The 27196-nt window shown below is 56.6% G+C and overlaps 2 protein-coding genes across 2 annotated transcripts in view; both read left to right on the top strand.

Annotated features, from left to right (window-relative positions):
* Positions 1-1913: 1913 nt before the first annotated feature.
* Positions 1914-6499, top strand: ABHD17A (abhydrolase domain containing 17A, depalmitoylase). Its single transcript, XM_088527330.1, has 4 exons — positions 1914-2364; positions 4500-4694; positions 5201-5380; positions 6270-6499. The coding sequence occupies exons 1-4, from the start codon at positions 2051-2053 to the stop codon at positions 6493-6495; spliced, it is 915 nt and encodes a 304-aa protein (XP_088383456.1). The 5' UTR covers positions 1914-2050; the 3' UTR covers positions 6496-6499.
* Positions 6500-11650: 5151 nt separating this feature from the next.
* REXO1 (RNA exonuclease 1 homolog) overlaps positions 11651-27196 on the top strand; it is a 34252-nt gene continuing 18706 nt past the window's right edge. Inside the window, exons 1-3 of the mRNA XM_088527331.1 lie at positions 11651-11831; positions 22374-24145; positions 26024-26125. Of these exons, the coding sequence (XP_088383457.1) occupies positions 11657-11831; positions 22374-24145; positions 26024-26125 (2049 nt within the window). The 5' untranslated portion in view covers positions 11651-11656. The remainder of the gene's footprint in view (positions 11832-22373; positions 24146-26023; positions 26126-27196) is intronic.

Here is a 27196-nt window from a genome sequence, read left to right as displayed (position 1 = left end):
AGCCCCGGGAGCTCGCAGGGATTGCAGGAACAGGGAATGGGTGCAGTGCAGCCCTGGGAGCTCGCAGGGATTGCAGGAACAGGGAACGGGTGCAGTGCAGCCCCGGGAGCTCGCAGGGATTGCAGGAACAGGGAATGGGTGCAGTGCAGCCCTGGGAGCTCGCAGGGATTGCAGGAACAGGGAATGGGTGCAGTGCAGCCCCGGGAGCTCACAGGGATTGCAAGAACCGGGGGCGGGTGCAGTGCAGCCCCGGGAGCTCGCAGGGATTGCAGGAATAGGGAATGGGTGCAGTGCAGCCCTGGGAGCTTGCAGGGATTGCAGGAACAGGGAATGGGTGCAGTGCAGCCCCGGGAGCTCGCAGGGATTGCAGGAACAGGGAGCGGGTGCAATGCAGCTCTGGGAGCTCGCAGGGATTGCAGGAACAGGGAATGGGTGCAGTGCAGCCCCGGGAGCTCGCAGGGATTGCAGGAACAGGGAGCGGGTGCAGTGCAGCCCCGGGAGCTCACAGGGATTGCAGGAACCGGGGGCGGGTGCAGTGCAGCCCCGGGAGCTCGCAGGGATTGCAGGAACAGGGAATGGGTGCAGTGCAGCCCTGGGAGCTCGCAGGGATTGCAGGAACAGGGAATGGGTGCAGTGCAGCTCTGGGAGCTCGCAGGGATTGCAGGAATAGGGAGCGGGTGCAGTGCAGCCCTGGGAGCTCGCAGGGATTGCAGGAATAGGGAACGGGTGCAGTGCAGCCCCAGGAGCTCACAGGGATTGCAAGAACCGGGGGCGGGTGCAGTGCAGCCCCGGGAGCTCGCGGGGCTCTCGGTACCGGCACTCGCTGCGGGGCAGGCCCGCAGGCGGCGGCTCCCGGGGCTGCACCGGGCCCCGGGCCGGGGCGGGGCGGCGGCGGGGGCGTCACTTCCCGCGCGCGGCGGGACGGGGCGGAGCGGGGCCGTCGCGCAGCGCCGCGCGCAGCCGCCATCGCCGTCCCCGTCCCCGTCCCCATGCAGGGCCGGCCCCGGCCCCGGCGCCGCGGCCCGCAGCGCCCGCCCGCCCCGCAGCGCCCGGCCCGGCCGCCGCCCGCACCATGGCCCGGTAACGGGGGCGCTTCTGGGGGGCGGGTGCGCCCGTCCGCGGGGTGTGTGGGGCTGGGGGGGGGGTCCGTGTGCGGTTATGGAGGAGCACTGGGGGGTCCGGGGCACAGCCCGCTGTGGCCGTGGGGCTGGACCCGCTTGGGTGGCTGCTGCGGGGCCGAGGACGCTCCCCACGCGCCTGGTCGGGGGTCCCTGCCCAGCGCCTGTCCCCAGAGCAGAGCCGGGGGGGGGGGCGCGGGAGCCCCCCGTGTTCGTGCGCGGGCCCCGCGGCCGCCACCCGCCGCCCGCGGGGGCCGCTCGAGCCGGAGCCCCCCGGCTGGGCCCGACCGGCCGGGGCCGTCACTGGCACCTGGAGGAAACCCAGAATCGGCTCCCAAAAGTGCCGGGGGGAGCGCGAGGGGGGCACGGGCGCCCGCGCGGGAGCCCCGTGCTCCCGGAGAGCGGCATTCCCTGGAGAGCAGCATTCCCTGGAGAGCGGCATTCCCTGCTCGCTTCCCTGCGGGCAGGGCCGCCCCCCACCCTTTCCTCCTCTCTTCCAGCCCCGGGGAAGCAGATGGAGCAGATTCCTCGGGGTGTGGGCTGCTCTGACATTCCTCGGCAGCCAGCGTGCGTCCAAACTTGCCGAAAATAGTTGCTTCCCCCTCCTTCCCCCGCTCCCGCCTTGCGTTTTTGGGGAGGGGGCGGCGGGGGCCGTCCGCGCGCCCCCGCCGGGGGCTGTGCCGGCTCGGGCTGCGCGGAGCCGGGGGCGCCCCGCGTTCCGGCGCCCCGATTGTGGCGCGAGCTCCGTCGGAACCGGGCGGCCGCCTCACTCCGTGTCCCCCGCCGCCAGGTCGCTGCTAGTGGAGAGCCGGTCGGCAGCCGCGATCCGCAGGGCGCCGCCACGCGCGGGACGGGGCCACCGCGGGGCCGCCGCCGCTCCCTGACTTTGGGTCCTCGCTCGCTTTGGTGCCGGAGCCGCCGCTGCCGCCGTCATGAACGGGCTCTCGGTCAGCCAGCTCTGCTGCCTCTTCTGCTGCCCCCCCTGCCCCAGCCGGATCGCGGCCAAACTCGCCTTCCTGCCCCCGGAGCCCACGTACGCGATGGTGCCCGAGCCCGAGCCCGCCGGCAGCGCCAGCACCAGCTCCCTGCGCGGCGGCGCCGCCGGCCGCTGGAAGCTGCATCTCACAGACCGCGCGGATTTCCAGTACACGCAGCGGGAGCTGGACAACATCGAGGTGTTCGTCACCAAGAGCGGCCGCGGGAACCGCGTCGGCTGCATGTACGTCCGCTGCGTGCCGGGCGCCAGGTGAGTCACGCGGGGCCGCGCCGGCCTGGCACCGCCGGGGACGCCGCGCTGAGCCCCGGCGCCAGCCTGTCCCCCTCCTCCCTGGCTGTCACCGCCCCGGCCTGGCCTGACCCTGCGCTAAATCCGCTGCCCTGCTGAAGGAGCCGGGGATTTAGAGGCTTCCTGCGACGTGGGGCCCGGCTCTCGGAACCTGCTTGGCTGGTGGCTGCCGTTGGGAATGGGATTAAACCAGGACAGGGAGGGAGGCGAAGCTGAAGCCGGGAATTTCGGTGCTGCCTCCCTGTGCCCGAGTTCCCCCCCAGCGTCCTGGCATGTCCCTGTGCCATGGGGCTCGTGACAGAAGCTGCCCTCGGAACGAGCCACATCTGAGCAGTGCGGCCAAATTTCCTGGGATTCTCCGGGCGCAGAGTGACAGGAGGGGGATTTAGGCCCAGCTTCCTGTAACTCACCCACCTTGTCCAGGTGTGATGGTCCTGTGAAACGGAAAGACCTGGATGTTGTTGGCCTGTGGTCAGCAGTTAAACTTCTCAAATTCCTTGGTGGCCTCGGAGACCTGGCCTTGGTACCTGACCCAGTGACCCTGGGCTTGGTACCTGAGGGTCTTGGGCTGGTTCCTAGGGGGATGTTTCTCCTGGAAGGAGAGCGGGATGCTTTGGCCGGAGCCTCCAGGAATTTGCGGTAGCTTCCTGGGATCTGCTGGGACAGCTGGTGAGGGGCAGTGCGGGGGGATGGAGCCCGTCCGCGGCTGCTCGTGTCCCCGCTGGACACGCGGGGCTGACGCGGGGACCGGAGCGGACTCGGCAGCTGCTCCCGCAGCCGGGGGCTCCGCGGGGCCCTGCGCGCTGGGCACCTGGCGCTGGCGTTTCGGGAGCGGGACCGTCCTTGGGTGGGTGTCAGCCGAGTCGCAGCCGCCCTCCAGAGGCCGAGGAGTGGCGGGAGGTCCCCTTGGAGCCCCTTCTGCCACCTTCAGTTCTCCAAAGTCCCTCTGCTCCCAAGCACAGGGATCGTCCCACCTCCTGGAGCCGCCAGACCCCATCCTGCGTTGCTCCCGCTCCAGGAAGCACCTCTTACATGGCAATGTCCTCTGCCCAGCACGTGGTATCCGGGATCCCTCTGGGATCCATGCAGGTGCCTCCTTGACCTCCACTTTTTGGGGATTCCTCAGCTCGTCCCGGCTTCCTTTCCCCCTCCTGTTGTAGCTATGTCTGTTCCCATGGAGGGCGGTTTGAGTGCTGGTGACACACAGTGAACCCCCCTCCAGGATCGGGGTGGAGGTTGGAGTGATCAGAACGCCCCGTTCCGGGGGTCTCCAAGCCCCCGGTCACCGCGATCTGGCTCTGTTCAAAGTTCCGAGCCGGGCAGCAGCATCCAGCTCCCTCGTCCCATGGCCATGGTGACAGCGTTGCCATGTGAAATGGAGGCCCAAAGCGCCTGGGGCCTGTCTGCAGGGATCTCAGCTGGGAGCGGGCCCCATTCCCTCCCTCTGGAAAAAGGCAGCGGAGCTTCACCGGAGCCTTATTCGTGTCGCTGCTCCTGGTGAGGCTCTTCTTCCCCCTCACATGGGGGATTCTTGTCTTGCCGTTCCCACAATCCGCTTCCCTCCCCACGTCTGGCGTCTTGCCAGGGACAGGAGAGCAAAAAATTCCCTGTCAGATATTTTATTGAAAATCCCCATCGGGCAAATGGCCCCGAATCCTGAGCTTTCTACCAAAAATAGACTCAAAAACTCAAATGGAATAATCCTGCCTTTCGGCTGCCTCGGTTTCTGCTGGTAGCGAGCCCTGACTTTCGTAACCATGCGGAGTCTCCGTGAGGGGTTCCTGGTAGCATCCTCTGCCTTGGAAGGGGGAGAGTAGATCCATGGGAGAGGAAAACGTTGGGATCTGTTAGGGTGGAGGAGCAGGGAGCGTTTTCTGAACAGCAGGTGATGCCTGGGGGGAGATTCAGCAGTGGGGGTGGATTGGGCATCTCTGGGGCTGCACCAGGGTGTTGCAAGGATGTCTTGAGTGGCCAGAGGGTTATTGACCCTTTTTGTGCCAGATTTTGGCTTTGGGCCTCCGCTGAGGAGGCCGCGGGCGCCATGCGGGTGCCCAGGGCCGCAGAGGCTCCGCTCAGCGCCGCGTCCCTGCCCGCAGGTTCACCGTGCTCTTCTCGCACGGCAACGCCGTGGACCTGGGCCAGATGAGCAGCTTCTACATCGGGCTGGGCACGCGCATCAACTGCAACATCTTCTCCTACGACTACTCGGGCTACGGCGTGAGCACGGGCAAGCCCTCGGAGAAGAACCTCTACTCGGACATCGACGCCGCGTGGCAGGCGCTGCGCACGCGGTGAGACGGCGCCGCAGGCCGGGCCGGGGGGGAAGGGAGGCCGCGCGCGCCCGGCACTGCCAGGAAAACCCTGGAGGCCGGAGCTCTGGAAAACAGGAAATCTCCCCGAGAGGGGCCCGGGCCGCTCCTAACAGGAAGGGGTGGCCGGAAGGCCCGGGAGGCCGCGGAGGGACCGGGGGGGCCGCGAATGCTGCCTGGGAGAAGCTGCCGGGGGGGCAGGGGAATAGCCCCCCGTGCGCAGCCCGGCGTGAAGGGGGTCTCGGGTCAGGGCTGGGGCTGTTTGGGCTCGAGGCTGGGGCTCTGCGCTGGGGAGTTCAGGCCACCAGCCCCGGGGGACGTGGTGGTCCCCAACAACAGGCACGAGCGCGTGTGGCCCCTGACTCTGTGTTCCCGCCCTGTGCCAGGGTTTTGATCTGGCTCCTTCCCTGCATCCCGTGGCACCGCAGCCGGGCAGTGCTGCCACCCACTCCTTGGGCGCTGACCTGCCCCCTCGTGTCTCCTTGCAGGTACGGGATCAGCCCGGAGAACATCATTTTGTACGGACAGAGCATCGGCACGGTGCCCACGGTGGACCTGGCCTCCCGCTACGAGTGCGCGGCCATCGTGCTCCACTCCCCGCTCACCTCTGGCATGAGAGTCGCCTTCCCCGAGACCAAGAAGACCTACTGCTTTGATGCCTTCCCCAAGTGAGTGGCCTGGGCAACAGGGGATAAGGACAGCTCTGCAGGGACAGAATCCAGAGCAGCCCAGTCCTGGTGGGGGCTGTAACAAAGGGTGACGGCAAAAAATGGGACCATGTGGAGCTGTTTGCCCCAGCAGCTCTGAACGTGTCCATCAGGATCCTCCTGCTTTGCGATGGGTCCCTTTGGGGGGATCAACACCCTGTCCCCAGAGCCACCATGCCCTGTCCCCAGAGCCACCATGCCCTGTCCCCTGCGCGGTGCCCTGGTGGCATTGCCTCTGGGACATCCTGTCCCAACATCTGTGCCTCGTGACCTCAGGGCTGCCTGAGCAGCCCCCTTGTTGGGTGTCACAAGTCTAGGTGGTCCCGGGTCCCTCTCCGTGCAGCTCCTTGGGCGTTTGTCCCCTCCAGGGTGGCAGGGACGGTGCCTGCAGGTGGCAGCTGGAAGGGGGAGGCAGGGATGGGACGGGATGAGCTCCGGCCCTGCCGGAAGCCGTGCCGGGAGCACCCGGCCCACGCGCTGCGTCCGCGCAGCCTCGCCTGGCCCTTGTGTCCCGGGGCCTCTGGGAACCGGCAGCGCGTTCCCTCCTCCGGGCCCTGCACTCGATCCCGGCCTCGCGCTCTCCCGGAGGCATTTCCATCAGCCTCTGCTGGGGTCCCGCGGGGCTCTTGTCACTGCTCGTCTGTCCTCGTGTGTCCTCATCTGTCACGTGCTGGGGATGTCCTGGAGCTGAGCCTTGGCTCAAGCTCCCCGTGTCCCTGCACTGGGATCAAAGGGCATTTCCTGATCCCTTTTCCCAATGGGATATTTTGGGGTGGAGGAGGAGGAATGGGAGAGGGACCCCATCCGTATTTCCATATTTACCCAATGTCTATTCCCGCCTCCTTGGCAGCATCGAGAAGATCTCCAAAATCACCTCGCCCGTCCTCATCATCCACGGCACGGAGGACGAAGTCATCGACTTCTCGCACGGCCTCGCGCTCTTCGAGCGCTGCCCCAAGGCCGTGGAGCCGCTCTGGGTGGACGGGGCCGGGCACAATGACATTGAACTCTACAGCCAGTACCTCGAGCGCCTTCGGAAGTTCATCTCCCAGGAGCTGGCCAGCCAGCGCACCTGAGCCCGGCGCGGGCGGGCTGGGATGGGGTGGGAAGGGGGTTTCCTGGGCCTTTCTGTCCCCTTCCTTCCCCCCCGCACACACTCCCTGCTGCCGGAGGTGAGATGAGTCTGCACGGCCTCAGCTGCAGTCCCAGCTCCGGCTTCGGGAGAGGCGAGGATGCCCTGCGTGGGACGAGGCGGTTCTGCTCTGATCCAAGCCCGGCTCTCCTCTCCACGGGACCCGGACGCCGCTTGGACCGTGGGCTGGGCTGGCCAGACGGCAGCGCCCTCCTTTCCCCCGCAGCAGGGAAGAGAAGGACGTGAGCCCTTGGTGGCCCCTCCTGGGCTTTGGACGCATCTCCATCCCCTTTCCAGGAAACACGGAGCCCCTCAATTCACCCTGGCTGCTCTGCTGGTCTGACTATAGCAATAAGGCGGGGGGTAGAGGGGTCGGACTGGGGGGGTCCTGTTCCCTTTCCCAGGCATCGCTGCATCGTGCCGCTCCCCAGCATGGGACACAGGACATGGATGGAGCTTGGGATGGAGCCTCCCTGGCACGGGGCGAGGGGAGGCCCCGCAGCCCTGGGGGACCTTCGGGGTGGGCGCAGGAGGTGCCAGCGCCGCCTCCCTGCCACGTCCCCTCTGTGCTGTCCCCAGCCCCCCTCCACAGCAGCCTCCTGTGTTTGGGTCGCCCTTGTTCTGCTGCCTCATGGGGCTGGGCTGGAAAGGGGGCCCTGAATAAAGAGCTGAGATTTACGGTTTCGCCCGTGTGCCCATCTGCCAGGGTGCCCGCTCGGCACCGGTCCCTTTGAGCCTTGCATTTGCTCCGTGAGCTGATCCAGCCCCTCTCCCTGCTCCTGGGTCTGGGCATCCCTTGCCCTCGGTGCTGGCTCCCTGCAAAGCCCCAGTGCCACCCGGGGCCCCTCGAGCTCCCTGCACCCGCATCGCCTGCACGTCCCCTCCTCCCCACGGTTCCCATCGGAGTCATGTGCGGAGCAATAATCTCCTTAGGCCACACTTGGAGCAGCTCCGGGGCCTCCGCGCTCCAGGGTGCCTCTCGTCCGAGCATCACGCGTGTCCCTGAGGCCCCCCAGCTCCTCGGCCCCGTGTCCCCCACCACGGCCGGGAGCAGCAGCAGGAGCAGCAGCAGGATCGTCTCCGCGTGCGGCCGTGCTGGGATTACCCTGCTCTGGGTGCCCGGCTCCCTCGGCCCCCGGCAGCGCCGCCGGGCCGGAATAGCCTGCAGCTCCCTAATCCCGGCACAGAGATGTTTTGTTTGCAGCAAATGTATTTTTATCCTCTTACTGCTGCCTGTTTCCTGTTGAACTGCGGGTCCTTCGGGGAGGCTCGGCTGCGCGGACAGGGCACCCGGCTTGTCTGGCTCCCTGTTTACTCCTTGGGAAAAACAAGGGTGGAAAAGTTCAGCCTGGTCCCCAAAACCAGGACCTGCAAGGTGCCCTGTGAGGGGCCGGGACCCAGCACTGCTGGCACAGGGGTCGCCCTCCCCATCCCAGCCATGCCGGGAATGGGATCGGAATGTGCGCCCTGCACTTGGAAAGGCAAAGGAGGAAACATTGGCTGAAATGGAAGGGAAAAAGAGCAGGGGATGGGAGGTGCCGATGCCTTCCTGGGCCCTGAGCTGCCCTCAAGCTTCTGGCACCAGTTTGGGAGAGGCAGGAGGAGCCCGGGCAGTTTGGGAATGGGGCAAATTCCCAGAATAAGGGAGGGTGACAGGGCCAGTGCCCCTTGGATCGTCTTGAAGTCGCAGCCCCAGTGAGCGAGGGGCTCCGTGTGCTCATGGCTCGGGAAATGACGGGCTGGGAGCGCGCGTGCACACGTGTGCATGGATGTGCAACATGTGTGTGTGTGTGTGTGTGCATGGAAGGGGACGTGTCCTTGGGGACATCCCCGACCACGAGCTGCAGCTGCCGTCACTGCTCCCCGAGGCTTCGAGCACCCCGGGCGGGCGGGAGGGACCCGACTGGTGCCGGGAGCATCGGCCAGGGCCGAGGGGGACCCGGCCAAGGGGGTTAAGTCGCAGTGGGGCGAGCGGGGGGGCATCAATGCGGCTTTTGCTGGCGGGACCCTGCGCCGTGGTCATGAGACCCCGCTCACAGGCCGAGCTCAGTCATGGGACGATGCGGAGTGAATTAAAGCGCCTTAAGGAGCTTTTTTTTTTTTCCAAGCTCGGCTCCGTTTTTCACGTGCTTGTCATATGAACGAGGACGGTATAAAAGGGCGAGGGGAAGGACCAGGGGCACGAGGCCGCGGTGACAGGCTCTGCCGGACGCTTGCCCAGGATGCAGGGAAGGAGGAAGGAGAGGAAGAGCAGAGGATCCGTGGGCAGCATCGCTCTGCACGGCCAGGTGAGCGGGGCGGCAGCGGGGGCTGCGTCCGGGCCCAGGGCCTGGGGGTTTTGGGGTCCCTGGGGATGACACACTGGGTGCCCCCTGTGCCCAGGGCTGTCCCGTCCTGCGGGGGCAAAGCTGCCACCACACGCAGTGCTGCAATGCACACGTGTGTGCATGCACACGCACGGGCACGCAGGGGTGCACGCATGGTGCAGGGGTGCATGCAAGGGCGTGCGTGCACCCAGGGCTCGCTGCACCCCTGCACCCCACGCAGTCACACGCAGAGGCACTGTGCAGACGCCGACGTGTGCACGTGCACGGATGTGCGGATGCCCGGGGGCACGCACGCACACGGGTGTGCAAGCACACGGATGCACATGTGCACACAAGGATGCACACACACATGCACACGCCGTGTGCACCCTCCCCACACTGCCTTCCATGCCTGTGCATGCACCTGCACAAACACACATGGATATCCCCCCAAAAACCCAAGCGTGTGTCCCCTGCGTGCACCCCTGCGGCCCCTCCATGTCCCCAGCTGTCCCCTGCACTGCTGGGGTCTCCTGGCCCCCCGGCCCGGCTCCTGCACCCTTTCCTCCCCATCCCGGCTCATTTCTCCCCTCTGTCCGCAGGGTCGGCTCCAGGACGTCCCGTTGGAGGAGCCCCGTCCCTGTGAGCTTCCCTTTGTCATCCTATGCCTGAGCGGAGCCTCGAGGCTGGGACGGCGAAGGGAAGCCCACGGCCGGGCCAGCGCCGCCACCGCCAGCGTCACCGCCCGGCCCGGCCAGCGACAGCCTGGGGACGAGGCCGGGGGGCCGGGGCCGGGGCCGGGCGAGCTGGGGGGCGCGGATCTGGGGCTGTAATTAGCGGCTGGGGTAATGAGCAGTTGGGGTAGTGAGCAGTTGCTTTTGGAGAAACTAAATTGCGAGTAGGACCCTCGTTTTATTTATTTTTATGTTTTTATTTTTTATTTTTTCTCCGAAAAAAAATCATAGAATTTCCAGCACTGCAGAAAGAGTTGGGGGGGGAGGGGAAGGGGCGTCCTTAAACTAATTAACGGGGTTTGATGGGGAAAAGGAGCTCATGGGACGACCCCCCTTTGGCCCTGCGTCTGTGTCCGTGTGTGTCACCTTGTCACCCGCCCTGGGCTCCGGTTCCCCCCTGTGCGGGGCGGGGGAAGCCCCGACCCGTCGGGCCGGAGCCCCGGGACCCCCGTCCGGCTACAGCGGGGAGGGGGCGGGGCCAAGAGGGGGGCGGGGAAAGGGGCGGGACGGGTCGTGCTTGGGCGTGGCCGAGGGGGCTGGGCGTGGCCATTATGAAGTGAAACCTTTATTGGGGGCGGGGCCTCTGGGGGCGGGGCCGGGTGGGCCCGTCCTGTGGGCGGGGCCCGAGGAGGTGCCCTGGGACCCCCCCGAGCGCCGCCGCTCCCGGTACCGTCGGGACACCCGGACACCGGGATAGCGGGATACCGGGACACCAGGGCCCAGCGTCCCCGCCGCGGGGGACATTGCGGGGACCCCTCGGAAGGGGCAGGCGCTCCCTCGGGGCGGCTCCCGGGCGGCACGAGGGGACCGCGGGCCCGGCGCGTCCCGGCGGGTCCCGAGCATCATCCAGCTCAGCCTCGGCCTGGCCGCGGGCGGCTTTTCCAGGCGGGGTCTTCCCGGTCCGGATGGAAACGGGCGGTTTCTTTTATTCCATCTCGTTTCTGCCAGCTCGCAAGTCACGTGAGCTCGGGGGGGATTATGAAGGGGGGAATCCCATTCCTCGGGGCGCGGGAGTTATATAAAATAGGTGTACGTATGTTGGAAAAATAAAAACTGTACTTTTGTGGAGAAAATTCGCTTTTCTATTGCCCTTGGGAGGCGTCTGGAGCCGGTGGGGGAGCGCTCAGTGGTCCCAGTACCGGGTACAGTCACTTGTGCCTGTGTTTTCTCTGGAGCGAGAGCCGTGGATCTGCCCTTTTCATCCTCATGGCTTTAAAAGCTGTTTTAAAGGAAAAAAAAAAAAAAAAAAAAAAAACACTTCTGTTTGAAACGGCCCGTGTGCCGCTCTGGGGGCAGGTGGAGGTTCGGGGCCGCTCAGCCCCTGCTCTGATCCTCTCCCAGCCTCCTTGGGTTGGGGACACTGGGACGCGCTGGGGCTGGTGACAGGTGTCGAGGAGCCGGGATCCTCTCCAGCTTGAAAATGAAGGCGACGCTTTATTCTCAAAGAGACTTTGGATGTGCTTTGGGGATCTCATCCCTCCCTGGGGCCACGGATTCTTCCACCTCCTCCCCGTGCCCTCTGGGACCCTTGCTGGCCACTGCAGTGCGTGGCCCTGGATGGGGTTCCCTCCTTGGGCCCGCGCTGTTCCCACACGGCCTCATCCCTGCGTCGGGATGAGGGGGACGAGCCGCCCCCGTGCCAGCCGGGACAAACGCCCGCAGGAGCCGCCAACACAGCCCAACATGGCTGAGTTGGGGCTGTCCCCGGCCGGGTCTCCTGCACGCGGGACCCCCTCGCGGGAGGCGGTTGGGCCACGGAGCGGGCGCTGAGGAGGGAGCAGGAGGGCGGCGGGGCCCGCGCGGCGCCCGCCCTGGTCGACATTTTCCCCATGGCCCCCTCCTGCCTTCCCCGACTAGCCCCGCCCCCACCTTTAGCCCCTCCCCTCCATAGCCCCGCCCCTCCCTGTAGCCCCGCCCCCGCGCGCTCCGCTCAGGCGCGCGGCGGGCAGCCCTGTGCGGGCAGCGGCTTCGTGGGGGCCTCGCGGCCGGGACCCGGCTCGCGCGAGATGGCGGCGGGGCCGGCGCTGTGAGGCGGGGGCTGTCGTGAGCCGCCGCCGCCGCCGCGATGCTCCGGTCCAGCGGCTACTTCCGCGGCATCGACTGCCCCTTCCTGAACGCCGGGGGCCCGGGCGGCGGCCCGCCCTGCCGCCGGCCCTACTGCCACTTCCGGCACCCCCCGGTGGCGGCGCGGTGCGAAGCGCCCGGCGCGGCGGCGGCGGCCGCGCTCGCCCACGGCGCAGGTACCGGGGCTCTCGCGGGGCCGGGCAGGGCCTGGGGCGAGGCCGCGGCGCCGCAGGGCCCTCGGGGGAGGCCGGGCCGCGGGAGGAGCCTGCGCGGCCTCGTCCGCCCCGCGCTTCCATCCGCGCCGTTTCCTTCCAGCCGTTACGTTTTGTCTGCAGGAGAAAAAAAAAAAATTCCCTCCTCCTGAGGGGAGAAACGAGGAGCGAAGCTGCTTGTTCGCGGCCTGTGGAAGCCGCCGTGCCCTGGGGTCGCTGCCGGGATCTTCCCTGGCAGCCTTGCCGGGATAAGGCAGCTCTGCGGGAGGATTTGTGCCGGTTTAATACCGGGTTGTTCACGGAGCGGGAACGTTACTGGTTTTGGGGATCCCTGATGACCGGGTCAATTTATGAAGAAATTGGTTTAACTTCAAAAAAAAAAAAAAACAAAACAACCCAATCGTGTGCATGCACAAGGGTTCCACAGGCAGGCTTCACACTAGATATCTTAAATCACCCTAAATATCTTAAAATCTCTGCCCCTTTTAGGGATCTTTTGAATTTGCAAATCTCCGTGGAACCTTTTAGGCTGCTGGGTTGCTGTGGGCGCGGGTCACCATCGATGCGTGATCTTATCATTATCTTTCCATGTCGTATTTCATCTTATCTTCAAATATCTGCTCAGTTTTGGCATTAGATTTGCTCCTTTTGGTTAACTCCCCGGAATGGCTGCTGTGGCACTGCATAAAAGCTGGTGCCAGGTCTGGTTTTGGAATGACTTCAGGTTTTGGTTACCAAATGGAGAAGAGAAACTCGACCTTTAGTCAAAACCTCCCGTGCACCTGGGAAGTCTGTGCAGCTTCTGATATCGGCCCTAAAAACCGTTACTGTGGGAGCTGGCTGTGAAGGAGAGGTGTATTGATGGGAGAAATGATCCCGATGACTCAGGGGATGAAATCTGTGCTCTGGGCTGGTTATTTATTGTGTTTTGCCTTGCAGGGAGGCTCTGGCTTTGGGGTAGTGCCAGCCTCGGGCTTTGGGCCCGGTGTCTGTCCTGCGCTCGAGACCCCGAACGGCCGCGGGGCTGCGCCCGGTGCCCCCGGCTCCCCGTGCGGAGGCTCCGTCGCCAGCTCTTCCCAGGGTGGTCCCACCCGGTAGCTCGGAATGCCCCCTGGCCGCAGGGATGTTTTTCTGTGTTGATTTGCACTGAGCAAAATAGGATTCAAGAACCTGCTGCAAAGCACCGTCTTCTCCGAGGGGTTTGGGGTGTATTATATAAAATGCCTGGTGTCTTTAGGAGCAAAATGCCTCTTTACCGTTATTTTTAAGCCCTGTTACAGCTTAACTTCACCTGATAGGTGCACACTGAGTGTTCCTGCCTTTTCCTCCGGCTTCCTGACGCTCCCATAGCTGGGATGGATGTTTTGGAGATATGCACTAGAGGGTGCCGTAGTTTAGCTGGAAACAGGCAACCATCTTCTTGAGAGCAGGGGCTGCTGCCTGCAAGAGAAGCTGCTTGTCTTTTCCTGAAACTCATTTATTTTTAAGTAGCCTCGTGAAAATGCCCTTGGGCATTTTGAACCTGGTTAATTATGTTGCTCTGTAAGTAAATTTTAAAATCTAAAGTTTTTTTTTGGCAAGGCAGGTGGGGATCTCTGGTGAGAGCTGCGGTGCTGGCCCGTGCTCTCTGCAGCAGTAAAAAGGGTAATGAAAAAGGGTCTGAAGGAGGAAGCTGCTGAGTGACGTTGACCCTGGGGATCAGACTGGGGCTAGCAATGACCCCAAACCTTTGGTGGGGCTTCAGCTCCTGATTATAACGGGTGCAACCCTCATGCTGCAGCTGGACTCCTGTTTGCAGGAGCTGTTGACCACCCTTGTTACCAGGCTGTGGTGGGAGAGGCCGTGGGCAGGTGCCGCGTGGGCTGGATCCTGCCGCTGCTTCGTGGCCCCTCTCCATGTCCTGCTCCCGTTCCCGCTGTGGGCCTGGCGGCAGCGAGGTGTTTGGGTGTCCATAGTGCAGATGATCCCTGTTCTCCATACGGTGCCCTCCAAGGCCAGGAGGGCCCTGAAACTTTGCAGGATCAGGGAGCTGGAGACTGCGTCGCCATCCTGACTTGGCTAAAAGTGCTTTTCCTCTCTACAGAACAACTGACATCCACCTGCTTCGGAGCAGGATGAAAGGATCATTGAATGTGTGTGAAGAGCTCTTAAAAGCTGCAGCGGGAGCGGGCGGAAAGGGCAGCCAGCAGTCCGGAAAGCGGCTCCTCGAGAGCCTGGAGGAGCCCCATAGGTCTCGGTCTCTCTCTTTTTCCTCCCCGTCTCTGCCCGAAATCCAGGTCCCGAGTGTGCTGAAAGCCATAAAAGCAGCAGGATGCGACTCTTTATGACTATCTTAAGGAATCCCAGCTCCCAGGATTCTTTGTTGTTGTTGTTGGATAGCGGCATCCGGGCCTGCTTGAGAGGCGGCGCAGAGAGCCTGGAGCAGAAAGACGCGGCCGGGTGCGGAGCTGCGAGTCCCTCTCTGCCCCGATCCCGAGATGGGAAAACGGGACCTTTCCGCCCCCTGCCTTGAAATAACGACCCTAAAACTGCACTTTGAAATGATTACCTTAACACCATGCGCGCGGGTGGGTACTCAGCAGCTCCCTCGTAGGGTCTGAAGCCTGCGGAGAGGTTTTCCTGCCGCGGGGATGTGAGCGCCAACCTGCCCAGCCCTGCAGGTCTGGACTGCGTGTTCGAAGGGCCCCTTCCAGCTGGGAGCAGTTGATCCTTCCCGCGGATTCCTGTCCCGCAACCCCGCACGTGCCCCGTTCAGCTCCTGTTGGCCCCGCTCGGGCGCAGGGGAGCCCTTGGCCTCGTCCCGCTGCTGGCTCCGTCCCCGCGCGGGCTGCGCTCGGCTCCGCGTGCGAGACGTCCGGGAAAGCGCGGGGCGCCGGCGCGTGCTGCGAAGGCTGCTCGTCCCCCCGTCACCACGGGGGACAGCAGGTGCCTGAGCGCTGCCTGGGGGAGACCTGCTCATGCACATTGGGAGAGGGAGCAAATCCGTGTCCGCCTCCGAGAGGAGCGGCGGTCCCCGCGGTGCCACCGCCTGCAAGGCCCCCGCGTCCCCTTCCCCATCGGCGGGGTCTGTGTCACTGCCTCTTTGCTCTGTGCGGTGATCCTGCCTCACGTTTACGCACTTGCTCTGATATTTTTTCCCTCCCCTATGCACGGCGGCAGCGCACAGGGAAATTTCCGAGCCCGGGGTTTCCCAAACGCTTCCCCCCCAGTCAGGCCCGTCCCGCGGGGTGGGCAGGTGGCAGAGGCGCCGGACGAGCCCCGGCCGCGGAGCCGCAGGGCGGGAAGGAGCCACCTGCCCGGAGCCGCCGAGGCGGGACCCGGCCTGGGAAGTCCTGCCCCGGCTCCGGCGCGGCCGGCGTGCTGGCTCAGCGCGTGCGGGCGCCGCGCGCCATGAACAAGTATCTGCAGTGTCTGCTCTCGGCGGGGAGCCCAGGTAACCGCCGCGTGAGCAGGCGCTTTGGGGGCTCACGCGTCCAGCCCTCTTTTAATGGGAGACCCGGGGCAAAACGTGGGGCTGTAGCAAAGCGCAGCTGCCCCCGGAGGGCTGCGCTGGGAGGGATTTTGATCGTTCTGAGATCAGGTCTTTTTCTTAGGAGCCGCACTGAAACCCAGGAGCGGGTGCGTTGGGCGGTGGAAGGAGTCCATGAGGCCGCAGGTGTCCGAGTCATAAAGCAGCTGCTCGTTCTGGGGCTCGCGGCCGAGCTGCAGCTCAGCTCAAACCAGGCAGAGTTTTGGTCTGAGTTCTCCATCCGCCACAGCTGAAGGTTTTCAGTGCATTGTAGCTTGAAAGGGACTTTTCTTTATTGTTTGATTTTGGTTTTCAGTGGGTCTGGTTATGACTTCGTTGAAACCTTGTCTGTCTTTTAGTCTTTTTTTTTTTTTTCCTGATTTTTAATAGAAACCATTTACAGTAAAGAGCTACAGAAATGAGGCAGGTGCTGAGGAGATAACTTATCTTGAGCGAGCCAGAGAGGGGCTGCAAAGCGGCTGCAGTAAGATGGGGGCTCGGGAGTAGAGTTACGCCCTGCGGCCGCGCTGCTAGAAGCAACATTTCAGGGCAGAGTTAGATGGGGAGAAAAGGCGAGAGCAGAATACTTCTAAGTACTTATTTTTAACTCTGTTGTCTTTGAAAATACTCACTGAGTTTTGAAATAGATCCTTATTTTTACCTAGTGCTTGTACGAGAGACGTGCAAGGGTCTCCTGGTCTTTTTCCTGGAAGTTTCATTATCGTTGTTTTTTCCAAACCTACTTCCAGCTTTCCTTGTTGACTGAGGAACATCTTTAAAGCTAAAATGAGCGAGGGAATGGAGACAGCTCCAAGGACTGTAAGCGCTGATCATCCACCTCCGTGTGTCCGTAGTGTCCGTGGGGAGCTGGATTCCATCCCGGCTGCCATGGAGGGCTGTCAGTCCGGACACTCCTGTAGTATTCTGGATACCAACCTTTCCTTCCTCTCCCCTTGCTGAATGTGCCGGTTATTTGGTGTCCACGTTCTTTTCTGGATTAAGGAAGACATCCCGCAGTGGGTGTTTTTTCCTCCTTGGGGAAGCGTTGGGTTTCTCGCCGGTTTTGCCCTTGCTCCGATGCTCCCTGCCTCTCCCTGCTCGCAACTCCGCAGCGGAACGGAGCGTTTCGGGCAGCGCAGAAGTGTAACCCATCGTTTTGCGGGTGCCTTTAGCTCTGGCATCCTTGGATTTTTTGGAGTAGAAGTAGAGGCTGTGCATTGCGCCTCCCGGAAAAGCCGGGTTTTGAGCTGCTTTTGGGGCTGTTCCCTAGCGTGTTTCCACCAAAACGAGCTTCCGACCGCAGTGAGTTGTTCCTGTGCGGAGCTGCAGCGGTGGCCGACAGCACCTGGCGAAACCGGAGCAGGATTTGAGCAGTTTTGTCACAGCAGGTGGGAAAATACAGCGCTGTGACTGCTCAGCCTCACCAATATAAGACTTTCTATTCCCTTACGTGTTTCCTCCTTTCTTTTTCCACTAAAGAAACGGCTGTGCTGGCTCTTGTTGCGCTTTGGTGCATCAGGCACCCCTAAAGGAGTAAAAACTGCAAGGAATAAAGTGCACAGGGGGAGCTCAGCTCCCCTAGAGCCTCTGAGGTATCTCTCCCTACAACCCGGCTGTTCTTTAGCACAAGGTCACCTATATCTTTGTTTTTAATTTTAATAATTAAATGTAGCATTTAGAAAGGAGCACAAAATCATCAGGCTTGTGCCTAAAGTGGAAGAAACATTTCTCTTGGCTCCCCTTGCATGCCCTCCTAACTCATTTACACTGGATAATTAGTTGAAATACCGTATTTGAAATCTCAGTATTATTTTTAAGTGTTTGGATGTTATAGAAATTTGCCTTGGGTACTCGCAAGAGAGATCTGAGCCCAGAGCTGCCATTTCCTTTGAGCTGTTGAATAATGACAAATAGCAGCATTCATCTTGCTGCTGTTTTTTTTTTCTTTTTGAACCATTTTGTCCTTGAGAAACCACAATCTCTTCTGTGAAATATTAAATGAAAAGCTTAAAATAAATTTCCAGTGGTGATAATTTTTCCGTAATCGCTGAGCCTGTCCGTTTGCTGAGTACTGACACTGTAAACACAGGGAAGCTGTTAAGCTAACAGAGCCGTTCTGACTGTGCTGAAAAAAATGGCTTTTTTTAATTTATTTTTTTCCAAAGAGGTCTCCTGACAGCTTCTGCCTTCCCCCTATTCCTTTCCTGGTGAATGCACCTTTTGTTGCCAGCTCCAGTGACTCAGGAAAACGGGTGAATTCAGAGAACCCTGGACATTTTTGCCATCTTTTAGCATTTTTTCTGCTGTCTTTTCTGCAGTTTGCCTGGCAAACCTTTGCTTTTTGAGACTTGAGTTGTCACCCGTTTGCCTGCTTCTAATTTTTGTCTCCCTTTTCCTTAGCAGCAGCTGCTGGGGCTCAGCAACTCTCACAATATCTGCGAGCAAGACGGTTACCACCCTTGTCCTACTTGCATGCAAAAACTTGACGACTTCCAAAATCCGCAGGTTTGGAGAGGCCGGTGTTTATAAAGCTTCTCAACTATGTGCTCTGTTAGGCTGCTTGGAAATATATATATATATATATTTAATAGAATGATTCACTGTAAAATAAGTTTTAATACCCAACAGGTGACCTTGCACCAAAGGCCTCTCCGTTTTCGTTTAAGGTCAGCCTGTGTTTACTGCCTTCTGCTGCAAAAACGAGAAGGACCAGTGTGCAGCGAGGAGAGCCCTTTATTAAAGCAGCTCCACCTTAGAGCTGAGGCCTCATTTTCCAAAACCCACATAACTATAACCAGGAGAAAAAAAAAAAAAAAGCAACCTGGGTTTTCTGGAGAAGCTTGTTTTTCACTTCCGTATCCTTTTTGCTGAAGCAGCTCTAAGTGGGGTTCATTTTGGACAATGCTGGTATCTTCTAAAGTACTTGTAGCTTAATATTGTTCCTGTGGCCCCATATGAATTTTTAGTTACTTATTTTTTGTGGTGTTCATGTTTAACTTCAGCTTTTTGTGTCTTGGGAGGACTATTTTACATTATTGCATGCGATTTCTAATGCGCACAATTTAAATTTATGAAAATTGCAGTGGAGACGCTCTTTAAAATGCAAACAGTCCTGTTAACAGTCCTATAAGGAGTTGTCCTCTCAAATCTCATTATCTTGTGATACTCAAAGGAGAGGGTGGAATCTCAATTTTACATCAATTGAAAAGAATTATTTCCCTCATTTTGCTTCTGCAGAAATACTGTAGTCATTTCCTATAGCAGAAGCAACATAATTCATCTTGTAGTAATCTTTACAGTGCAGGTTTTTGTGTGAATGCTTACAAAGGAGGGTAATAAACGCAGCAAGCTGCTGCAGGCTCCTTGGAATGTTGCATCCCAGTGTTTCAGGCCGTGCTCGCGTGCGTGGCGCTTACCCGGGCACCCAGAGCCCCTTCCCTTCCCCGGCTTCCTCGGAGTTTAATCAGGCATCTGAATAGGTGGCCTCGTTTCAGGCAGCATATTTAATGCCTCTGACTTGGGCCATCTGCGGGTCGATATAAAATATACACACACACACACACACATATATATGGATTTCTCTATTTAAAATCTCCAGCTTGTATTTGCACTGTTATCTGCAAACACGTCGTGGCCAAAGGGAACAGGCCTAATGAGGAGAGTGGAGCCCATTTACACGAGTCTTTTGTGGAGAAAATCTGCAGGTTCTTGTGTTTTATTTTCGTTAAATTTCATTAACTGATCGCAAGAATCTCACCCGACTTGCCTGCAAACCTTGCTCTAGGCAGGGTATTCTTTTTGCATCACAACAGTAGTTGCTACAAACTTTTTTAAGCTGGTAGTTTTATTGGTACAGTATAAATGCAATTCTATTGAAATTGTTTATTCTCGCTTGCAAATACAGAGCAATTGCACTGTGCCCATTTTCTTGTTAGGTCCCTGGAGCCAATGCTCAGCTTGTGTTTTACTTTTCCTGTATCTTGAAGCATTTAAAATAGTTTTGCTTTTGTCTTCGGAGGTGCCACCGTTTGTTTCACTGATCTCTTTGAGTTGGGTTTCACTCCATACTGGGCATTTTCAGAGCTTTTTGTTAACCACCTCCTCTTTATCCCTGAGCAAATTGCCAGATTTCCACCCTCTGGCTAGACTCATGCCAAATTTTAGATCCCCATCCTGTGTTTGAAGGTAACAGCTGCCTCCTCCAGCCCATCACTTTGCTGGTGTTTTCCACAGTTGATGGTTTCACAAGACGGGGAGAATTGAGGTGGAGATCCAGGAGAAGGGGCATGTGGAGACCTCGCAGTTTGTTTTCAGCTATGAGGTTAACAGTTATTATTTTCAGAAATTCATATATACCTCCTTGATGATGAAGCTGTTTGTATCTGCTTTAATCTTCGCTTTTCCACTTCTATCTGTTTCTTCATGACTTCTTTTTCTAAGTCGTCTCTGGGAGGTCTGTCTGTCCAGTGCACATCACCCTCTGCAACGTTCTGCTTTGCATTTTGGAAATGCTCTAAGTTTGGGCCCTTGGGAATAGCAGAAAAAGAGGGAGCTTGGGAAATAGTCCCACGGGTTCCTCTCTGCCCTGGTTCTGGTCCCGAACCCGGCGAAGGTCGTTGTTTGCAACGTGGTGACGTCGGCTGCCTCTGCCCAGGGTGCCTGCTCAACCAGTGTCTAACTGGTTTGGGAAAAATAATAATAATAAAGAAAACCCTTTGCCATCCCAAGAGGTAAAGCGATTTATGAAGCTGGGGCCTTTATTTTCACTTGGTCTCTATTATTAGGCCTGCTTGGAGGTTAATTCTGCCAAAAGGGGAGCAGCATCGTTCCTCATGACCAGAAGGATTTGAGCATCCATGGATGCTCAAAAAACAAAACACCCCCAAATCTGCACAAGCTAATGCTGATGTGAGGGTGGCAGAAGGGACTCTCCTGTCACTGCTGTCCCTGGTATAAGAAATTCTCTCATCCTTACTAGCCTGAAGGGGCTGCTTTTTTTTTTTTTTTTGGTCTTTCTCCATTTACTGTTTTATTCTTTTACATCTTCCCATTAGAAAGGTAGTTTTACTGCTCTCATTCTAGCAAAGGGGAAGAAGCTCCTCTGGAATAGTCAGCATCCAGGCCCTGTGATCAAGCGGGTATTGAAAGTGATTTGCAAGTCAAAAGGCAGCGTTTAACTTATGTGGGGAGACTTTGTTAAATGGAGTCAATTAATTGCCTCAACTAATTCCAAAATGAGGAGGATTCCACCTTTTCTTCCCCGCGTTTTCATATCCGTTGGTCAGCCGGCTCCAAGCCAGAGCAGAAGCACTTGGAAAGCCCCAGCCCAGGATGGCAAATTTTGCCTTTTCAGAGGTTATTGCCATGGGGGTTGTCGCTATTTCACGTCTGTGACGGATCGCGGGCAATAAACCCATGCTTGGAAAACAGAACGTGCTGCTGGTTAATGCTGAGCCCGTGGCGCAGGAAACCACCGGTCGCACGCCGCAGCCCTCGTTCTGCTACCGTGTTTTGCATCCTTGCTGAGCCAGCAGCAGGAAAACGACAGGTTCCATCCTGTAGAGCTCTAGGCTGTACATGGGAGGTTTCTGAATATGTGACCAAACCTTTCTTCTTTTTTTAAATTCTAGAATACACCTTTGAGTATGAAATTGCAAGCTTTTCCTGCACCATTGCTGTCATTGTTTTAGGAGACCTGTTGCAATGTAGAGCTCTTATTCATTTCTTAGAAGCCTGTGTGGATAAACGACACATAGTTTATTCCTGAGTCAGGTGGTAAGTGGGAATTCCTGCGAGGGCTTCCATTAATATCCCACTAATGCCCCTCATTAGTGCCCTGGTGATCACCTAATTGCTATAGAAGTGCAGGGCCAGGGTGTCGGGGCGCTGCTGAGCTCACCTCCCTGCGAGGGGCTGCAACATCAGCCATGGAGCACGCGGGAAATAGGGTTAGTCAGGCTTAATAACCCCGTGCTCTGGCGGAGAAGGCTGGAGGCCAAAAACGAGATGGGAGGCGCGGGGAGAGAAGGGTGGGATGCGGGGGAGGACGGCGAGAGCCGCCCCGGGGCTGCTGGGGACGAGCGAAGCTCTGCCTGGGGCTTCCCGGCCGGAGCTTTCACGAGCCCCCTGCTCTGCTGCTCGCGGGCTCCTCTCTCAAAGCACAGGCACGTGCTCCGCTCCAATAAAAATAGAAAAGCAAACGTGCAAGAGGCATCCAAACACTCGGGGTAAATTCCTTCTCCACACTTCTTCTCTACTCATCTGTAAACGAGAGCTGCTCCTCGGTCACAGTCCTGTAAATATCTGCGTGCCATAGGCCACCTAAAGGGGTTGTGTGAAAAGAGAAAGGCCGGGTTGCAGTTCTGGGTGTCTCCTGCTCCTGGGCCGAGTGTTTTGTTCCGTGCAGCTGAGTTGGGTTGCTTTGGTAGTGCACTCTGTAGCTTTTTTTTTATTAGCAAGCGGTCTGTCATCCGAGGAAGTCTTGGTTCTTTTGCTGCTGCCGCAAGAAGTGCTGAACTTCATGTAATGTTGGAGTCTGTGACTGGACTTTGGGCATTGGCATCTGGAACATAATCCACAGACTTTATGCTAGAATCCTCTATATTTTGCTCACTCTGTTAAATTAGGCAGGTAATACTGCATGGACGTGGTTTCTCTTAGTCCTCGTGCAGTGATTATCCTTTGATGCCACAAAGAATATTTCATTTATAGAGTTTTTCCGTGAGTAATCTAAGGACTTTGTCAATAGGTCTTTAGTCTTTCAGATCTGAGAATAGTTTGTAAAATTCAGTCTAGTTATGTACCTGCCACCGGCCAGAGAATACCACCAGTGACTTCCTACATCAAACACATACTCCATAGGGGTACAGTATGGTTTTCTGTGGTACGTTTCAGTATAGAATTTTGATGAGAGTAGAGCTTAAAAAATGCAAAAAATACTCCAAAGAAAATCTCACCTGAGTTACTGGTTGTGAATTTCTTTTCCTTCTCCTTTACAGAACGTGGCTATGATCCCTATAATCCCGATCTTCCGAGGCCGTCGCTGCAAGTGGAGAATGGTGCTCTGGACGACATTACAGACATGACGCCCGGCATTCTGGAGCTGGAATTGGTCAACAAGGCCATCGAGGCCGTCAAAAACGAAGTTGAGAGAGAGCAGAAGAAGTATGAGGAGCTGTTAGAAACGACAAAGGAATTTGGCGCTTCAGAGGCCTCTTCCTTTATTTCCCAAACGTCCATATCAGCTGCTGTGACAGAAACTGATTCTTTTATCTCCTTAGAGTATAATCCAGGTAGCTACAACTTAAATAACACAGACTACAACCCTACTCCTCTAGCTGCTGCTAGCCAGTCCAGTAAATACACTTTGGACACTTCCCGATCCAAGGGGAGCTCATTGGAATACGTCCCCAAGGCTGTAGCACAGACTAAAAAATACAGTTGCTCAGTCACTAACAATAAATATGTGATCGACGACTCCAAACCTTCCACAGACTTGGAATATGACCCGCTTTCGAATTACTCGGCCAGGCTCTTGAGCAAAGGCACAACGAAGGAGCCCAAGGGGTCTAAAAGGAGTAGGGTGCCTAGTTATGAGGAGTGTTACTGTCCTTCGCCAAAGAGGCTCTGTGAAGATCCCGATGACTACGGGGTGTGCGCCAGGTTCTCCTCCTCTGAAGATGAGGCTGATGCGGAATATAAGCCGACTTCTGTTAGTTCACAATCAAAAGCTGGTTCTGAAAGTGAATCAAACGACGGGTTATCCAACAAAGAGCAGAGCACCAGAGCGGACGACTCGGCTTCCCAAGAAATGGCAGTGCAATTTGACATGGAAGGCCTTCCAAGCTCGCAGAAAAACGTGGCCAAAAACGTGTCAGAAAAGAATGCAAAAGCAGCAAAATTGGGTTCTGGCAAGAATGAGCAGGACATTGAAAATAAAAACAAAGACTCAAAAGACAAAGCAAAAAAGAAGAAACCGGATCTTAGTAAAACACCCAGCCTCAACGAGGCTGGTAAGAAAGAGAAAAGTAAAAATACAGAAAAAGACAAAATGGGCAAGAAAGAAGAAAAGGTAAAAATAAAAAACGAGGAGAAAAACTGTAAAGAGAAAAGCAGCAAAGTCAAAACTGATGGGAATTTAAAAAAAAATGAAAAGCAAAAATCAGAAAAAGTGGATGGGCTTAAGAAAGAAAAATCCAAGTCCCCTAGCAGCAGTTCAGGGAAAAGCAAGAACGAGGGTGTCATCAAAGGCTCTAGCGCAGAGAAGCTGGGGAGCAGCAAGAAAGACTCCAAAGTGAAAACAGCTGACTTGAAAAATGGTAAAGAAACCTCTGGTCGTAAAAACAAAGACAAAGGGACCAAAGCTCCAGCACTGGAACGAAAGAAAGACAAGGACAGTTCTAAAGAAAAAGGGGATCCAAAGAAGGGTCGGAAGCAACGGAGTTTGAGTCACGTTGATCTCTTTGGGGACGAGAGTGGGGATGACGATGACAAAGGGCGACCTTTGCCGTCCACACTCCCTGATGTGAGCTCGGACTCCGACGGCGACGACTGTCGTTCGGACTCTCAGAGTGAAAATGAAGAGATGAAGAGTGTGAAGCGCTCCAAATTGTCAAAGTCGTCCTCTTCTTCCTCAACGTCTGATGACATTGACTATTCCATTCTAGAGAAGGACTTGGACTTTGAGTCGGATCCAATGGAAGAGTGCCTCAGGATTTTTAATGAGTCTACAGACGTGAAAACTGAAGACAAGGGAAGGCTGAAGAAGCAGGTAACATTTGCTCTGCTTGTTTCTCTCAGAGCTAAATTCTGAAAGGATCCTGGTCTAGTTTAGTGGTGCTACTTGTTTCAACTAGCTGAGAGAAGTCTTCCTCTGTAGTCCTTCACACAGGACTAAAATCCCTTGGGGATTATTACTCCAGAGAGGTGGGATGAGGGCAGTGTGAACCATGAATGGGTGAGGACCAATTTCCTCTGGTGGGATTACTCATGGACGTTTATTTTCTCCTAAAGCTACCTCAGAAATGTTGAGGGGTTTTTTAGGTTTGTAGTGGCCATGGACAAAGCCCTTCTGGTCGCAGCAGTCTGTATGTGGAGGCCGAAGTAAACGGGATCTGCAGCCTGGGGAGCAGAGCTCATCTTGCAAAAGAGGAGCTGGATTTGTAAGTGTGAATGGTCGGGCTGTTAAAGCTGCTGTAACGACACAGGTCTGTTCTGAGAGGGGTCTGTTTTGCCGACAAGTTGAGATGTTTCTTAGAGTGATCTGGAACTCCTTGGCAAGAGAAGCTCTAGAAGGCAGTTACTAGTGCAGTGGTTTTCTTCTGAACTTCTAAGCACTGCTGGATTTTTGCTTGCACGTGGAGGGCTGCCCAGCTGTATGTGTTTCCCACAGCCTTTGCTTGTGCGTTACCTGACCTTCCTGCTCAAAAATGTAATTTTGGAAAAGGGCAGAAAAAGCATTGCAGTGCAGAGGTCATTTGAGAGATGTGTACCTGTAAGTAGTTACCTGCCTGCCCTCTGCTTTTCTGGAGGGTGGAATCTGTCCCTCCATTTGTTTTTCTTTATGGAATAACTTTATAGCTGCAGTTGGTGTGGTTTGATCCTAGCAATGTGCTAGTCTGGAGGAAAGGTGGATAGGGGCAGTGTGGAGCTGTCCCCCTGGAAGGCTGGTTTGGAGAGTACATGAGGAATGTGATTGAATCAACAGACTCATGGGGTTCCTAGAGAGCCGAGTGATTCACAGGGCGAGGTGCTCCTCCAAAACGTGCTCGTGGTGGTGACGTGTTTGTAAACAAGCTCTTGGAGCCGAGCCTCGGCTCATCCCGAAGTCCGGCTCTAGCTCCGAGCTTCGTCAGGATGGTCAGTCTTGTCCCCGTTCACGGCTTTGCTGGTGGCTGTGTTGGAAAACTGAAAGCCAGCTTGCCAGGAGAGCAGGTAAAGTTTTGAAGATTGAACGTCTAAAGTGTGTTTTGTATGACTGAAGAGCCAAGTAAAACTCGAGGAATATTTCAAAGTTTTTTTTTCATCCCTCTGACAACAAGTCTGTGAGGATAGCTTGGAAGCAGCTGGAGTTAGAGACGTGCTGTCACCTTCTCCTGGCTTCCTGGCCTTTGTCACTGCAGCCTTTCTGCAGATGTGGCTGTGGCTAAAACGCCAGGGAAATGTTATCCTAAGTGTGGAGTGGGGCCGTGGTGCTCGGCGTGGTTTCAGGGTCTGCTCCGAAATCACGCAGGGGACAGGAATGAGCCACCACCCAAGTTCCTACCAGGAGAAGAAGGGGAAGAAGGAGGACTGTTAAGAGTGGCACAAAGGTGAGGGGTGTGTGTGTGTGTAGGTGGTTGGCAGGGGAAGGGCATTCGAGTTTTTCATGGTAGTTAGGGGAATAGCCCATAATGAATCATGCCAAAACTGCTTGGTGTATAGCTCATGGAAAGGCTGCTTGGGTGGGAACAATATTACTGCTATTCAGTGGCTGCAGTGGTGGTTTGGGGGTTCAAAACGAGTTTTGTTTCAGTCGTTTAGCAGCTGATCAAGGTTTGTCCTCACCTGCAAGGACTTGTTATCCCGAAGGGAGACTCTTCAGATCTCCTGCTGGAAAAGGGATCCTCAAGGCTATTCAGTTTTGGAAGTTTGCTTGTTTGTTTTCCAGCTATCCAGAGAGGAAGGAAGTGAAGAAAAGACAGAAGATACTTTGACTACTCTATTTCCCGGCCAAAAAAGAAGGATTTCTCATCTTGTCAAACAAGGAAATGTAAGTGCAACTCTCAGGAGCAAAAATACGGTTTGTCTAAAGTTAATATTTTCTGTCCTTTTACAGCACTGGGCAGGGGTGCAGTCCCAGACTCAGCAGGAAAGTGTGAACTGCTTGTGCTGGAATCCTTTTATGCCACATTTCTTTCCTCTTTCTGATTTCTTAAAAGGCCTCTATTACAATTGGCAACAAAACTGTAATAAACAGGGAGAAATTGTGGAAGAGTAAATGGATTCAGTACCTTGTAACTCACTAGAACAGCTTGGGGTGCTCCTTTTTCTGCAGTCTAACTTCATTATATCAGTTAGATAACTTTTATCTGTATACAAGGTAAGCGTGTGTCTGGTGGTATTTTTTGTTGTGAAATACAAGATTGATGTAATAGTGCAGGGGGGTTGGACTAGGTGACCTCTAGAGGTCCCTTCCAACCTTAAGCATTCTATGATTCTGTCGGAATTTTACATCCTCTATCATGTTTACATCTGCTCTGATTCAGTCAGTAGTCTCCTGTTTGATACTTTTCTTTCCATGCTTATGAAACTACTTTTTACAAAGAGAATAATAAAAAAGGCCTTGAAGACATTCTGTTTTTTTTTTTTTTTTTTAAAGTTTTTCCTCCCATTTCTCACTGAGATTTTAATTCAGGTTTTCACCAATGTATTTCCTACTAGGTGCTGAGCACAGGTTTGTTGGTTTTATGTTCCAGCACAGTAACTGTGGAGCCTTAAACACTGATTTGAGCTGGGTAGCCCAAACTGTTCTTCTTTCCCCCTCTCGCTAGGAAGGGTTTCTTTCCTTTTAATAGTTTGAAGCATTGAGGTCAATACTTGCATTTTATTTAACTGCATTTCTTCAGCCAGTTCGTGTGTTTTGATAAGGACCCTTTCTTGCAAGGCGAGGAGATAAGAGACTGAAGCAAATGGGCTGGAAATTCAGTAACTCAAATATTTATTGTAAATAGGTGCCTTTTAGACATGTGCAGATCTTTCCATGCGTTTTCTTAGTGTGACAGCTGATGGCCGACTGCTTTCTAAAGACGCGAGCCGCAGTGCGGTCGCTGCACGGCGAGCA

This window comes from Tinamus guttatus, unplaced genomic scaffold (genome assembly GCF_059628265.1).
Source record: "Tinamus guttatus ecotype Peru unplaced genomic scaffold, ASM5962826v1 Tinamus_guttatus_pri_ptg000280l, whole genome shotgun sequence".
Classification (NCBI taxonomy): Eukaryota; Metazoa; Chordata; class Aves; order Tinamiformes; family Tinamidae; genus Tinamus; species Tinamus guttatus.
Note: the sequence above shows the minus strand (reverse complement) of the source record. Positions and strands in the feature narration are given on the sequence as shown.